The following is a 13,634-nucleotide window of genomic DNA, read 5'->3' as shown; positions in this document are numbered from 1 at the left end:
GAGGCTTCTATCATTCATTTCTATTGTCTTTGATGAAATAGAACAGCATAGCCCTTTATTGTCATTGGCATGTATAAGTGTGGGTGCTCCACCGCAGCTGTGCGGGAATAAAATATACATAGTAAGACCGCAGGAATAAATAACAGACATACAAAAGGATAGACAACGTGCCACAGGGACAAACGACATCGTTTCCAAACAGAAGGTCGAACTTCGGTCGTCTACATTAACTAAAATGATTCATCATTAATGAAGTTGGTCCAACTTAAGTACATTGTTGGAATAACAGAACTGAATAATGCTAAACTAAAGCAATAATAATAATAATACATTTTATTTATAGGCACCTTTAAGACCCTCAAGGTCACCTTACAATAGCAGCAATACAATTTAGACATGAGGTCAATCAGAAAAAAACAAGCATGAAAGTATAAAAGCTGAGCAAGGTAAAAATGGACTGAGACAGAATCAGGTGTGTGCGATTCTGAATAGATGATTTTGAGACGTGATTTAAAAGTGGTGAGAGAGTTTGTGGTCCGGAGGTCTGGTGGAAGTGCAAAGTCAGAATCAGAATACTTTATTGATCCCTGGGGGAAATTATTTTTTGTTACAGTGCTCCATTTTAAACCAACATTAAGACAAGACAGACAATACGCTAACTAAGAATAGTACAATATATACATATATATACATACATACATACATAAGTCACTCATAGATAAATAGTTGGAAAAGAAACATGTGTAGTTGTAGCAGCAAACAGTGTGTTAAGTGGATGCGTTGTACAGGGAGATGGCCACAGGCAGGAATGATTTCCTGTGTCGTTCAGTGGTGCATCATGGGTAATCTCAGTCTCTCACTGAACGAGCTCCTGTGACTGACCAACATGTCATGGAGTGGGTGGGAGGTGTTATCCAACATTGTCTTTATCTTGGACAGCATCCGCCTCTCCGACACCACCTTGAGGGAGTCCAGCTCCATCCCCACAACATTGCTGGCCTTACGGATCAGTTTATTAAGTCTGTTGGCATCTGCGACCCTCAGCCTGCTCCCCCAGCATGCAACAGCATAGAGGATCGCACTGGCCACCACAGACTCATAGAAAATCCTCAGCATTTTCTGGCAGATGTTGAAGGACCTCAGTCGCCTCAAAAAATAGAGACGACTCTGGCCCTTCCTGTAAAGTGCTGTGGTGTTTTTAGCCCAGTCCAGTGGGGTTTATTGCCAAATGTTGAGCAGGTTTACAACATTAGGAAATTGCTGCGGTGCTTCAGTGCAAACATGCTGTCATAAATAGCACTTAAATAGACATGGAAAAAAATAAAAGTAGGGATAAGAATTAAAAGTGCTACGTAGAAAGATATGTGCATGAGTGCAGGTGGTGATCAGTGCCAAACATAGAATGATGCAGTGACACAGCGTAGGGTCATGTGTTAGTGGCGGGTACAGTCATACGGTTATTGTTCATGTGTCCAACAGCAGAGGGGAAGAAACTGTTCTTATGGCGAGAGGTTCTGGTGCGAATGGACCGGAGCCTCCTGCCTGAGGGGAGCAGGTCAAACAGACTGTGTCCAGGGTGAGAAGGGTCAGCTGAGATCCGGGCTGCACGCCCCAGTGTCCTGGAGGTGTACAGGTCCTGCAGAGATGGGAGTCTGCAGCCAATCACCTTCTCAGCAGAGCGCACAACACGCTGCAGTCTCTGTTTGTCCCTGATAGTGGCTCCAGCGTACCACACGGTGATGGAGGAGGTGAGGATGGACTCGATGATTGCGGTGTAGAATTGCATCATCGTCCGTGTTGGCAGGTTGAATTTCTTCAGCTGCCTCAGGAAGTACATCCTCTGCTGGGCTTTCTTGATGACGGAGGTGATGGTGGGCTCCCACTTCAGGTCCTGGGTGATGGTGGTACCCAGGAAGCGGAATGAGTCCACAGAGGTGATGGGGGTGTCAGTCAGGATGATGGGGGGGGGTGGGGCTGTGTGCTTCCTGAAGTCTCGGGGCAGAACAACTGAAGCACCTTAATCATGTGGAAATCCTTTCCATTATTTTTTATTTGACAAACAGGTGTGAAAAGAAAGAGTGAAAAAAGTGTAACTGAGTCAAAAAGGCACGATGTTGGAATCATGCAGTCATGATATTCATGAGAGCTGAGCGCACTATTCCATCTGTCTAGCAAAGGATTTCACATTGGTTATTACAAAAAGGTAACATATGGTCTATTTGTATTTGGTATAAGGTACTAATCAATGTAAAAAAAATAAATAGATAAACAACATTATGATTAAAAATATTAAAATGAAAAAAATGGGTTGGACATATCTCCTTAATCTCACACGAAATAGAAAAATATATTTCTCTAAGCAGAATATTGATCCATGTCTGCACAGTGTTATATGTTTAGAGTTGGCGCGGCTTACAGCATTACAGTGGGGACCACAGCGATCTTTAGCAGTAAAATATAAAATTAAAAATGCATACATTGTATCAGGATCTGAAAAGTGAAGTCAGTGCAAAAGTGCCATAAACGTTGTTATTAATGATCACCAGGGAAAAAGTGCAAGCATTATTAATCAAATCAACAGCTGCCTCATCATATCTGCTTTCAACTTTAGGCATTGTTACTTCCTTATGTACTGACCCTTACCTTCCTTAATGCATTGTTAATGGATAGTACAGGGCCGCTGACATACAATTGGGGTAGTTATAGATATTATGCATTTCTGAAAGAGATATGTAGCCAATATTACACTTTTTCACTTAGCAAAAATAACTGCAAATGTGTCAGACTCCTGACTAAAAATGCACTACTTGCTAATACATGAAAATGAATATTAATATAGTAAACCAAATTAAGGCAGTTGAGCCCATTTATCTTGATAAAGTAACCTACAGCAAATTTATAACAAGACACAAGAAGTAAATGTAGGCTATTTTTCTTGTATACGCATTCTGTGTAATCTACAAACTGCACAACGATACGTATTTAATCTAACTGTAACTGTAGAAATTAATAGTATGTAAATCAATCGGATCCTAGAAGTGGGTAGGGCTTAAATATCCCAGCGTCAGTGAACGCTCCCAAGGACATCGGCGGGTTGTCTCCCGCTCTACCCACATGACAGCCTTCCTTTCCTCTTATTGGCTGTTTTGAAAATACATCCCGTGAGCTCATTGGACTGTTTTAACCTGCTGCTGCACTCCAGTCATTTCAAAAGAGTCCGGGAGCGGTCCAGCGGCAGTTTGTTCGTGTCTGTAAAAAACGAGGCACAAACAGGTAATTTTTTATATTTGTCAGTACAAGTGAAATTAAAACTTTACATTTAAAAGACTCCTTAGCTAATGCGGAACATAGCGCCCGACACAACGTGTCTTAGCAGTTAGCATGACATTCAAAAAAAGGTGCCTTTGACGGCTAAACACTTTGTTAAGCTAACGTTAGTGGTCCTCTCTTGGTCGTTAATCAGAAAAGCTAATTTCACGACTGCTTAATATCTAACCAGCCTTAGTTACTAAAACGAGTGAAAGAGCGACGGGAAAACGTGCGAGCTGCTTAATGCAACAAAACTAACGTTTCAAAACGTCCCCGTTCGTATTTTGAGGTAGCCTGCTGTTCTGGCGAAAGGCCTGTCTGCATTACTGTAAGTGGGTAAATTAACGTGACATGAGTTTCCAGTTTGAATGATTTCCGTACAAGTCGTGCTCGATACGAACAGGCTTGTTGTAAGTTCATTTTTAGATAAAAGGCCGATCTAATATCGACACTCAACAAATGATTAGATGTGTGTGTAAGCTGATCGAAGTGAATGCAGGTCCTCGGAAGTTGTTTACGTTACAGCCTGTTTTTCTCTTTCTCCTTTCAGGCAATAATGGAAGACTACCTGAAAATAGAGAAAATCGGAGAAGGTTAGTTTTAACGTATGGTTCATCTAAATTATTCACATGAAGCTCTACAAATGTTGATACTTCAAAAATGTGTAATTATGTGTGTAGTCAAGTTTTCTTGTGCATCTTGTAATCTCTGTTTGCTCAACAATCTCATGGTTATAAAGTTGTTCTAGTGTAACTTTTCTTTTGGCAAGAATTACTTTGGTAACAAGTAATGATGTCCAGCAATTTGGAAGCTGCCAGCACATTTCATCCAGTGCTCGTGCTTTCCCCCAGGTACATATGGGGTTGTGTATAAAGGTAAGCACAAGGCAACGGGGCAAATTGTGGCTATGAAGAAGATCCGACTGGAGAGTGAGGAGGAGGGCGTTCCCAGCACAGCTGTCAGAGAGGTTTCTCTGCTCCAGGAGCTGAAACATCCCAATGTTGTACGGTAAGCTCTCAAGTTCTTTGTTTGACCTTAAAATCCTTTTGGTTTTTATAACATGAGGTTTGAATTTTTATATGTACAATACTTCTCTATATTCTCTGTATTGTCTGGTGCCCTTTGTGCAGCATGGAGAGACGTGGTGTTGGTCAAACAATAGAAACTATTGTGAAGTTTTGAACATATGCATCAAGTTCATTATATAAATGCATGTGTAGCAATAGTTGACACTGCAGGATCAACAGTTTCAGTATTGTGCAGAGTGCTGGAAGAGGTCAAGTAGTTGCTGCTCAGTCACATCTAATGAGAAAATGTACACATAAAGTATGAACTCATGTGTATTTGTGTGCGTAATCCAGACTCCTAGATGTCCTAATGCAAGAATCTCGTCTCTACCTCATCTTCGAGTTCCTGTCCATGGACCTGAAGAAATACTTGGACTCCATCCCCTCTGGCCAGTACATGGACTCTATGTTGGTCAAGGTAAGTATTACATTAATTCAGTGGTGCAATAGTTGCTTGAACTCGAAGCTTTTAAATCTGAGATGGGTTACGTTTAGGGGTGGGTTTTTATAATCGATTCTGGCGTGGATAACGTGAAATCGATTCATTAAAATCCTGAATCGATTTTTTTAATATAAATTTATTTTTCCCAAAATGCCAGAATCTCAGGTGAAAGATCACAAACTTTCAATAACCACCAAACAGCTAAGACAGTAAACGAGAGCAGGAACACGGATTCTGCACAAAGACGTAAACACGCAGCGCGACCCGCGGATCAGAGTCGGTGAGATGTCGCCTTTCTCACCTAATGGCACGGTCGGGGCCGAAAGCCGACAGCTCGCTGATTCTGATGTGTCGGCGCTTTGTGTTTACGCCCTTTTTGCGCCGATTCTAAAGCTGTTAGTTTGATCTCCCTCCAAACTATATATTTTTTTCCGTTTACATACTTCTGTAAAGAAAACCTAATTTCTGCCGTTCAATACTGAACAAATGTAAGCTTTTTAAAATTATGCAAAACGCTTAGCCGTGTCTCTAATAAAACCTCTGTAACGTCAGAGGTGATGTTCATGTGTTCATTAATGGTTTTCTTTCGTTTTTGATGTACTGCAGAATATTTTTATAAAATCCAGGCCAGGAAAACCTTCATGTTTTTCTGTGTTTTATGTTCAGCTACTTTGACACAAAGGCATCTGCTGTGATGCTCACACTTTTGATCAAGTCTTGCGTGTGTCAGCTTCTTTTTAGATAGATAGATAGATACAAAAATATGTAAATTTACTGATCTGAATTATAATATTTCTGACTGTCAAAATTTCCCAGATTCAAATCCAATCGAATCGATTCGGGGCCTTGTGAATCAGAATCGAATTGATTCTAGAAATCAGTGACGATACCCAGCCCTAGTTACGTTATCAGATAATATATTACATAATTGATAAGCCAAATTCTTAAAGTTACAGTGTGCAAAATGAGTAGATTGCAGTCTCAACCCTCCCAATTCAGGTGCTTTCTGTTACATTTTAAGGTTTTGTGTCATTTGGCTGCTGGTCAGCTCATCTAAAGATCTGCTCGTTCTCCAACACTGTTTAGAGCTACCTTTACCAGATATTGGAGGGCATCTACTTCTGTCACTGTCGCCGAGTGCTCCATCGTGACCTGAAACCACAGAATCTGCTGATTGACAACAAGGGCGTTATCAAACTGGCAGACTTTGGTTTGGCTAGAGCCTTTGGTGTTCCTGTCAGGGTCTACACCCATGAGGTAAGGATCCTTGCTCACAGCTCCTGGGATATGCAGGCCACTGCATCTCAAACCATTTCTTTTACTTTTTCTTGTAATTTTAAAAACCAAGAAAAATCCTTACAGATTTAGACCGACTCTGTACAGGTGACCCTCTGGGGTCGACGGGCGCATCACATGACCAATCTACGATGTGTCGCTTCAAGGCACTCGTGTTGAAAGTGAGGACTTCAAACTATGTACCAGTTTTGAAACGCCGCGTAAAACCAGAGTTGTGATTTTGCGTGATGCTTTTTCTTGAATGTTATTGTCACATTTAGCACAGGAAGAAACAGTAAAAGCATAATTTATTTTTATATTTATCATTTTATTTTTTCTCTTTTATATTTCACTGCATCATTGTTGTGCATTTTATTATTTTTCGTGATGTTTTACATTGTTAAGCACGTTGTTGGAAATGTGCTGCATGAATAAACCGGGTCAGGCAGCATTTGTTTGTGAGAGGGGAGAGTTTTAGAGCGACGCACAAATAAACTGCCGTCTGCTTTGTAATCGTAGTGGTTCAGAAACAGGCTGCAAGCGTTTCATACAACTGTGTTACAAAATGTTATAAAGTTACAAAAACAATTCATTAAACATGTTTATGGTTATTATAAACTGTCAGAATGAGACCATGAGTGTGAATCCAGACATGTGAGAATGACATCAAACAAGGCGGCGCGACTAGTTTGTAAATCTGACACGGTCACAAACAGCCTGGTATATCCTGCTTTGTGTTCCCAGGTTGTCACTCTTTGGTACCGGGCCCCAGAGGTCCTGCTGGGCTCACCCCGATACTCCACCCCCGTTGATGTTTGGAGCACTGGGACAATCTTTGCAGAACTTGCTACTAAGAAGCCTCTGTTTCATGGAGACTCTGAGATAGACCAGCTCTTCAGGATCTTCAGGTAGACACAGCAAAAACATCTTCATGTGTTTAGGAACAATAGAAGCTGAAGTTTAGTTGAACTGCTGATTTCAATTTGAATTGAGAACGACGGGCAAATATGAAGAACTGTTGGTGCGAGACAAGATGAGCTCAGCCTTTTGTGTGAGTGGGAGAGACGATGGGCTGAACCCGTGGATCTCATGTTTCCACGTGTGGTGTTCGTGTACTCACGAGGACTGGCTGTCCCTGCTTTGTGCCTGGCTCTTAAAGACTGCAGTCTGACTGTGCACACAACTACTGTGTCTGCTGTGGGGCAACCAACTCTGAGTGTAGCTTATCACTGTTAAAGGAAAGGCAAGAAAATCACAACAAATAAGTACCAAGTGTATATACAGTATGTACAGAGCTGATAGCATTGATTAGGGCTGAGGTCTGGTTGTCAATGACCTCAGCGTCCTGGATCTCCTGTGGGAGGACAGAAGCTTAAACACCTGGTGTCCTGAGTGTGTGCAGGTCCCCACAGTGATGGGTTTCCTCCAGGGAGGAAAAGAGGGGCCAGTAACGAGTGTTTTAGCCTCTGTTAATGACCCTTTAAGTGCCTCCCTGTGTGCTGTAGTACAGCTCAAGAACCACACAGACATGCAGTCGTCACCAGCTCCCTGTTCAGGTTTTAGATCCCTCAGTAAGTGGAGATGCTGATGGGTTATAGGTCAGCCTTGCTGAAGTTTTAGTCTGCACAGCATCACAGCAGCCAGTTCAGGCTGCTTATGGTCTGTCTGGGTAGTGGAACGATTGCGGCTGAATTCAGGGATGGTGGGCTGAAGGACTGGGACAGTGATGCACTGATGCTCTTAGTGAAGTGTGCACCTCGCACCATGACAGCTGAGCTGTGGCTTCCTTGAGTCTATTGTTCATCGTCGAGCACAGCATCACCCTCAGCTGTCACGCTGTTTCTGGTGTTGTAGTGGGTTAGGTTCTGGACTGCCTTATACATCTGCCAGGTCTCTAGCTGCGTAGATAAAAAAGTAATTAGGTGGAACAGCAACCTCACACGTGTGATTGACATGTCACAGTTAACACATCTGTTACCTGGTATTCTTCTACATCATTACTTCATCAGGATGAAGCCTTTGAATGTAAGTGTGTGTGGTGAACAACAACACATTGTTGTTATAGCAAACATAAGTGCTACATAGCTATCTTAAACGCATAATCTGTTGTTGACTCTGTGTAGAGCCAGAGAAGTTGTGTTAGTGTTAATGTCACGTTGATGTCCTAACGTAGAGCTGACCGAGTCATTCCTACAGTTTGAGGCCGCCTGGATTGTGTGGAGAAGCAGGGATTGGTAAGATTAGGCCTGTAAGGCAGGGTTGGTGTTCACATCTCCACATTATTCTGGCAGCTATTTAAAACAACAACAACGAGTGTGTCTGTGTGTCAGATTTAAAACAGTCTGTTTTCTCTAAAGCTTCAGCTGTAGACTGTCTTTGGTGTTTTAACACTTTGTGGCTCATGGAAACAAACAAATGAACTGACCCTGGAGTCTTTGTCTTTTTTCCAGGACGCTGGGAACCCCAAACAATGATGTGTGGCCTGATGTCGAGAGTCTGCCAGACTACAAAAACACTTTTCCCAAATGGAAATCTGGCAACCTCTCGTCCATGGTGAAAAACCTGGATAAGAATGGCCTGGACCTACTGGCGGTAAGGACAAAGGCAGCACCACAGCATGCTAATTAAACCTGGAATAGAATAGAATAGAATAGCCTTTTATTCTCACACTACAGCAAAGTGTGACCAGAGGGAAGCAGGTCAGACACCTGGTCACCTCACCTGGTTTCCTGAGGCTGGAGGTGTTTCTTTCTGTCCTCGTGACAAAGTTGTGATGGTGATATTCAACCAGGCTTTTTGAAAAGTATCTGTGTGGGTGCTTCACTATTGTTTGTTTTAACTCGACAGTCATGTAGAAATACTTGTGTCCCTCCCACGGGCCCCACGTATGATTGGTAGGAACTACTTTTTCTTCCGCCTTTCATAGTGAGATGTGAAATGCAGCTGTACTGTATCACGGCTCACGTGGGACTGAGTTGACAGTAAAGGCTGATTGTGTGTGTTTGCTCCATGTTCATGGAGAACGTGGAGCTTTATCACAGCTCTCTATACTTCAGTGTTATGAAGGGCATCATTTGAAATAAACTGCTTTTGATTTTCCAAACACATGAAGCTTTTGTACAAAGTGTCAGATTAGAATCAAAGACACTAGCTTGACTTTTACTTGGTAACAGATCAGAAAGGAAATCAGTGTCACGCATCATCGGGGCTTCAGAGGTCACCGCCATCATGGGCTGCACGTGGTCGTTAGTTTCTGCATGAACGTGAACATTTATGGAGACATCAGGTGGAAGAGCTGCTGTAAGAAACCAGGACACACGAGCACCTATGAAGCTTTACACAACGATGTGAATGCTTAATCAGTGTTCACATGAATAATGGAGCAGTCCTTAGCAGGTGACGCCACATCATTCAACTAGAACAACATGCAGGTACAGAGCGCTGGTAAACCAGCGTTAGCAGCGGACTGACTTCTTTCTATATAAACTGGAACCTCGACTTACTGAATTAATTCGTTCCAGAGGGTCTTTCGTTAAGTCGAAGCACCCTTTTCCGTCGTGAGTGAGGCGATGCTGGCAGGAGACGACGTTCTTGGTGGAGGCTGAAGAAAGCACACGTACATAACATTATGGAATTTAGTTCTAAACTAAACTGAGTTCAATTCCACCATCAGGTCTTCCTGTGTGGAGTTTGCATGTTCTCCCCGTGTTTGCGTGGGTTCTCTCCGGGTACTCCGGCTTCCTCCCACCGTCCAAAGACATGCAGCTTGTGGGGATAGGTTAATTGGAAAATCCAAATTGCCACTAGGTGTGAATGTGAGTGTGAATGGTTGTCTGTCCCTGTGTGTTGGCCCTGCGACAGACTGGCGACCTGTCCAGGGTGTACCCCACCTCTCGCCCTATGACAGCTGGGATAGGCTCCAGCGACCCTGAAAAGGATAAGCGGATGGATGGAATTCTAAACTTTAACCCTTGGATGCACAACCTACCAGTACCTACACTCTTCCACGAGTGGGGTCAAAAATGACCCCAAATAGAAACAACGCATTTTGCTATAAACGCAGTTGTTATTCTTTAAAACAAAGAGTTGTAATATTTTCATATTTGAGGTGTTCCTCATAAAACATGTTTGTGACATGAGGCACTTTGCATTTTTATTAGTTTTTTCATTAATTTTAAGAAATTGCAGTTTTTGTATCACTTGTATCACTTTTGTATGCTTGCTCTGCATATACTGCAGAAGCTGGGTCTTCCTTCTGAAAGGCACAAGTTGTTCATCCACTGTAACACAGTCACTGAGGATGAATTTCTGCCTGCAGTTGACCAGGAACAGGCCCCATACGTAGCAGAAAGCTGCCATGTGGTTTGTTTTCGGTCGGTAGGCTCTGGTCCTCTTGTCATCAAAGTGCAGGAAACGGCAAATATCTTTAAATCTTTGAATTGCCATAGTGGCCTTGTACAATGGGTTATAGAGGACTCCCAAAAAGCACACCGACTGGTACATCCCAGTTCTTCTCACTTCCTGTGAGAATGGTCAATCAAATGAAGGCCAGGATGTTTGATTATATTTTTCCACTCTTTCCCCTGTCTGTGGCGACTCTTTGTGCCTCCATGTTTGTGCATGTCAGCACCTCTTCTATTAAATTATCAGACATGAACATCTTCCATGCATCTACTGGGGAGACAGTACTAGACCCAGGTGCAAGCCCTGGCTGACTAATTCAGAATATTGTGGCTAGAGCAGTAAGAGGGGCTCATTCTGTTAGACTCGATATCCATTTCCTCTTCAGAGGACTCATCAGAGGGCTCCTCTATGTCTGACTGGCCTTGTCCGGTGGGGTGGGGACAGTAGTCTGGGTCCTCTATATCTGAGATGTCAGATTCTGAGTCAGTGCCTCCCATCCGTCCGGGATCATTTATAGGGTAAGGTCCACAGGGATCCTAGCTGGCCTCATGGCAGCCGTGTTACTTTAAATATTTAAAAAAATATATCAGAAAGGACAATGTTTGAAATGCACAGGAAACTATAAACAGGGCTGCACATAAATGGTCCTCGGGTGCGCATTTGCTGTCAAAATAAAAGACGTGCACCAGATAAGAAGTTGGAACGCTCGTTTGCGTACATTAGATGTTCAGGAGGAGGACAGACATTTGTTCAGAACTCTAAAGATGTCGAAGAAGCAAGCTCCATAAGCAATTACTTTGGCGTTCCTCCACCGCAAAAGAAGCGCGTATTCTATTAATTTCTGGGAATACTTTTATTTTGACAGCGAACCACTTATGTGCAGCCCTGACTATAAATCATGTATGTTACTGTGTAAAAATTAATTCTTGATCCATCAGAAGTGTAAGTGGGACAGTCAGAGTTGCTAAGAATGAAAGTTTCATAGAAGATTCCACAGGAACTGCTTGGGGTCATTTTTGAGTGGGGTAGTGATACAAAAGCTGCTTTTTTTTTTTTCTTTTTTTTTAATTAATGAAAAAATTACTAAAAATGCAAATGGCCTCATGTTACAAACATATTTTATAAGGCATACCTGGAATATGAATATATTACAACTTTTTATTTTGAAGAAAAACAACCCGTGGGGTCATTAAATCACATTAATTCAAAGAAATCAGTGATGATATTTCTTTGTATTTATTCAGTGAAGTTTGTCTTTGCCATCAGTAGCTTTTCAGTTTAAACAAAGTGAATTTCCTGATTTGAAGTGTTTGTCCTGATGATGGGGGTGTGCAGGGCTAGCAGAAGCAAATGGATGATTGTTGTTTTAGATTTCAAGTGGTTGTCGTGAATTGTGAAACAGCACGGCAGCATGCGCCGCGCTTTGCAGTCGCAGTGTGTTTGTTTTTCAGAGGTTTTCTTTTTTTGCCTTGTCTATGTCACTAAGAAACTAGTCACCAGGATCGTTTCTAGCATTATAGGTCAGCAGTGGTGACACAGCACAGTATTCAGTGTTAAAGATGTTAACCTGGAGCTGGTGCCAGTTTCCAGTCCAGGAACTCCTGCATGTTCAGGTTTAATCGTCTGTTCTGGTCTCGTCTCTGTAGAAAATGCTGACCTACAATCCCCCCAAACGGCTCTCTGCCCGTGAGGCCATGACGCACCCTTACTTTGACGACTTGGACAAATCCACCCTGCCAGCTGCCAACATCAACAAAATCTGAAGTGCATACTGACTTTGCTTATTGACACATACCATTTGTGACTCTGTAAATATGTGTATGTGTATTTGTGTGTATCTGTGTGAGGAAAAAGTGTCAATCTTTAATAAAACTGCACTTTTTTTCTTTTTTCCTGCTCAGTTATTTGGACCTAATGTCTCGTTCTTTCCAACATCATGAAACGCGGCGGTGACGGTCAGGGTGTCTTATTTAAGGTTACTGAGTTTGCTTCACGGTAACTATGACGGGAAAGACACATTTCCCCATGTTACACTAAGTACGCCGTACTCACAACACCAATTGTACTGTGAGTAATTAGAAGTACTGTGTAATGTTAATCTCTGAGAGAACAAACAATTTCTCCCTCATACATCTCGAGGGGACACTTCCTGTGGATCTTTGGGGTTTTCTAAAGAAAAGGAGACTCAAACATTGTGCTGTACTTAAGGTGACTCGTGCTGTGCTGTAAGTGTTCATGTTCAACTCTGTGTTAAATAAGAGCTTTATTTGAAGTTATAGTCGATGCATACAATAGTCTGCAGCACACAGGCTCATCTCTGACGAGGGAGACGAGGTGAGTTTGTATTAAACGTAAGAACTTAAACATTTAACGCTGAGCGTTTCAGTTCAGGACACGTTTGCACTCAAACACCTGCAACTCAGCTTTGTGTTCATCTTTGTAACTTCAACACTTGTCTTTCAGTTGTGGGCAAAGGTCCCCAAACTTAGACTATCTTCACAGGCTCGTCCCAGCTAATAGGACGGTCATCGAAGTCATGTCCACCTGTACCTGAACTGAAGAGTTTGCAGCTGGCTCTGTGCTACTGTCCTGCATTAAAAACATAAAGAATAGGCCGACTGTCATAGGAGAAACTTGGGCTACGTTCACTCTGCAGGTGAAAGCGCATCAAATCCGATTTTTCTGACCCTCTGCGACCCATCTATCCCATCATGGTGTGACAGTGTGAACGGCACAAATCCCATATCTTCAAATCCGACCGGGGTCACCGTCGTATGTGGTGCTGAATCAGATACATATCTGATGTTTCAGAAAGCGGCTGCTGTTTGATGGTCATCTCGCATTAAATCCGTCTTTTACGTCACTGACACAAGACAGACGCCGATTATCAGCGCCGGAGAAGACATCACGAACGCTTCCTGGCCATCCGGTGAAACTGTTGGGAAGACAACGCTGGAGAAACGTGAACATTTTCTTTGTTCTGTATAATCTGCAGCTTCTGACAGAAATCTGCAGCTATCCTTCGAAGCAGCGCTCCTCTAAAACAGCAATAAGGATCATTATTAGGTTATTTACATTATTATGTCAATAACAAAATAACTTAAAGCAAAAATTGGGAAACGTAAAGTCCAAAGTCT

General features: G+C 42.5%; 1 protein-coding gene across 1 annotated transcript; it reads left to right on the top strand.

Annotated features, from left to right (window-relative positions):
- The first annotated feature begins 3,168 nt into the window (after nucleotides 1–3,168).
- cdk1 (cyclin dependent kinase 1) lies at nucleotides 3,169–12,401 on the top strand. Its single transcript, XM_082557831.1, has 8 exons — nucleotides 3,169–3,273; nucleotides 3,860–3,902; nucleotides 4,161–4,317; nucleotides 4,671–4,794; nucleotides 5,905–6,075; nucleotides 6,838–7,001; nucleotides 8,544–8,685; nucleotides 12,144–12,401. The coding sequence occupies exons 2-8, from the start codon at nucleotides 3,866–3,868 to the stop codon at nucleotides 12,258–12,260; spliced, it is 912 nt and encodes a 303-aa protein (XP_082413957.1). The 5' UTR covers nucleotides 3,169–3,273; nucleotides 3,860–3,865; the 3' UTR covers nucleotides 12,261–12,401.
- Nucleotides 12,402–13,634: the final 1,233 nt, after the last annotated feature.

Source organism: Aulonocara stuartgranti (genome assembly GCF_965226115.1).
Source record: "Aulonocara stuartgranti genome assembly, chromosome: 13".
In the NCBI taxonomy this organism is placed as follows: Eukaryota; Metazoa; Chordata; class Actinopteri; order Cichliformes; family Cichlidae; genus Aulonocara; species Aulonocara stuartgranti.
Note: the sequence above shows the minus strand (reverse complement) of the source record. Positions and strands in the feature narration are given on the sequence as shown.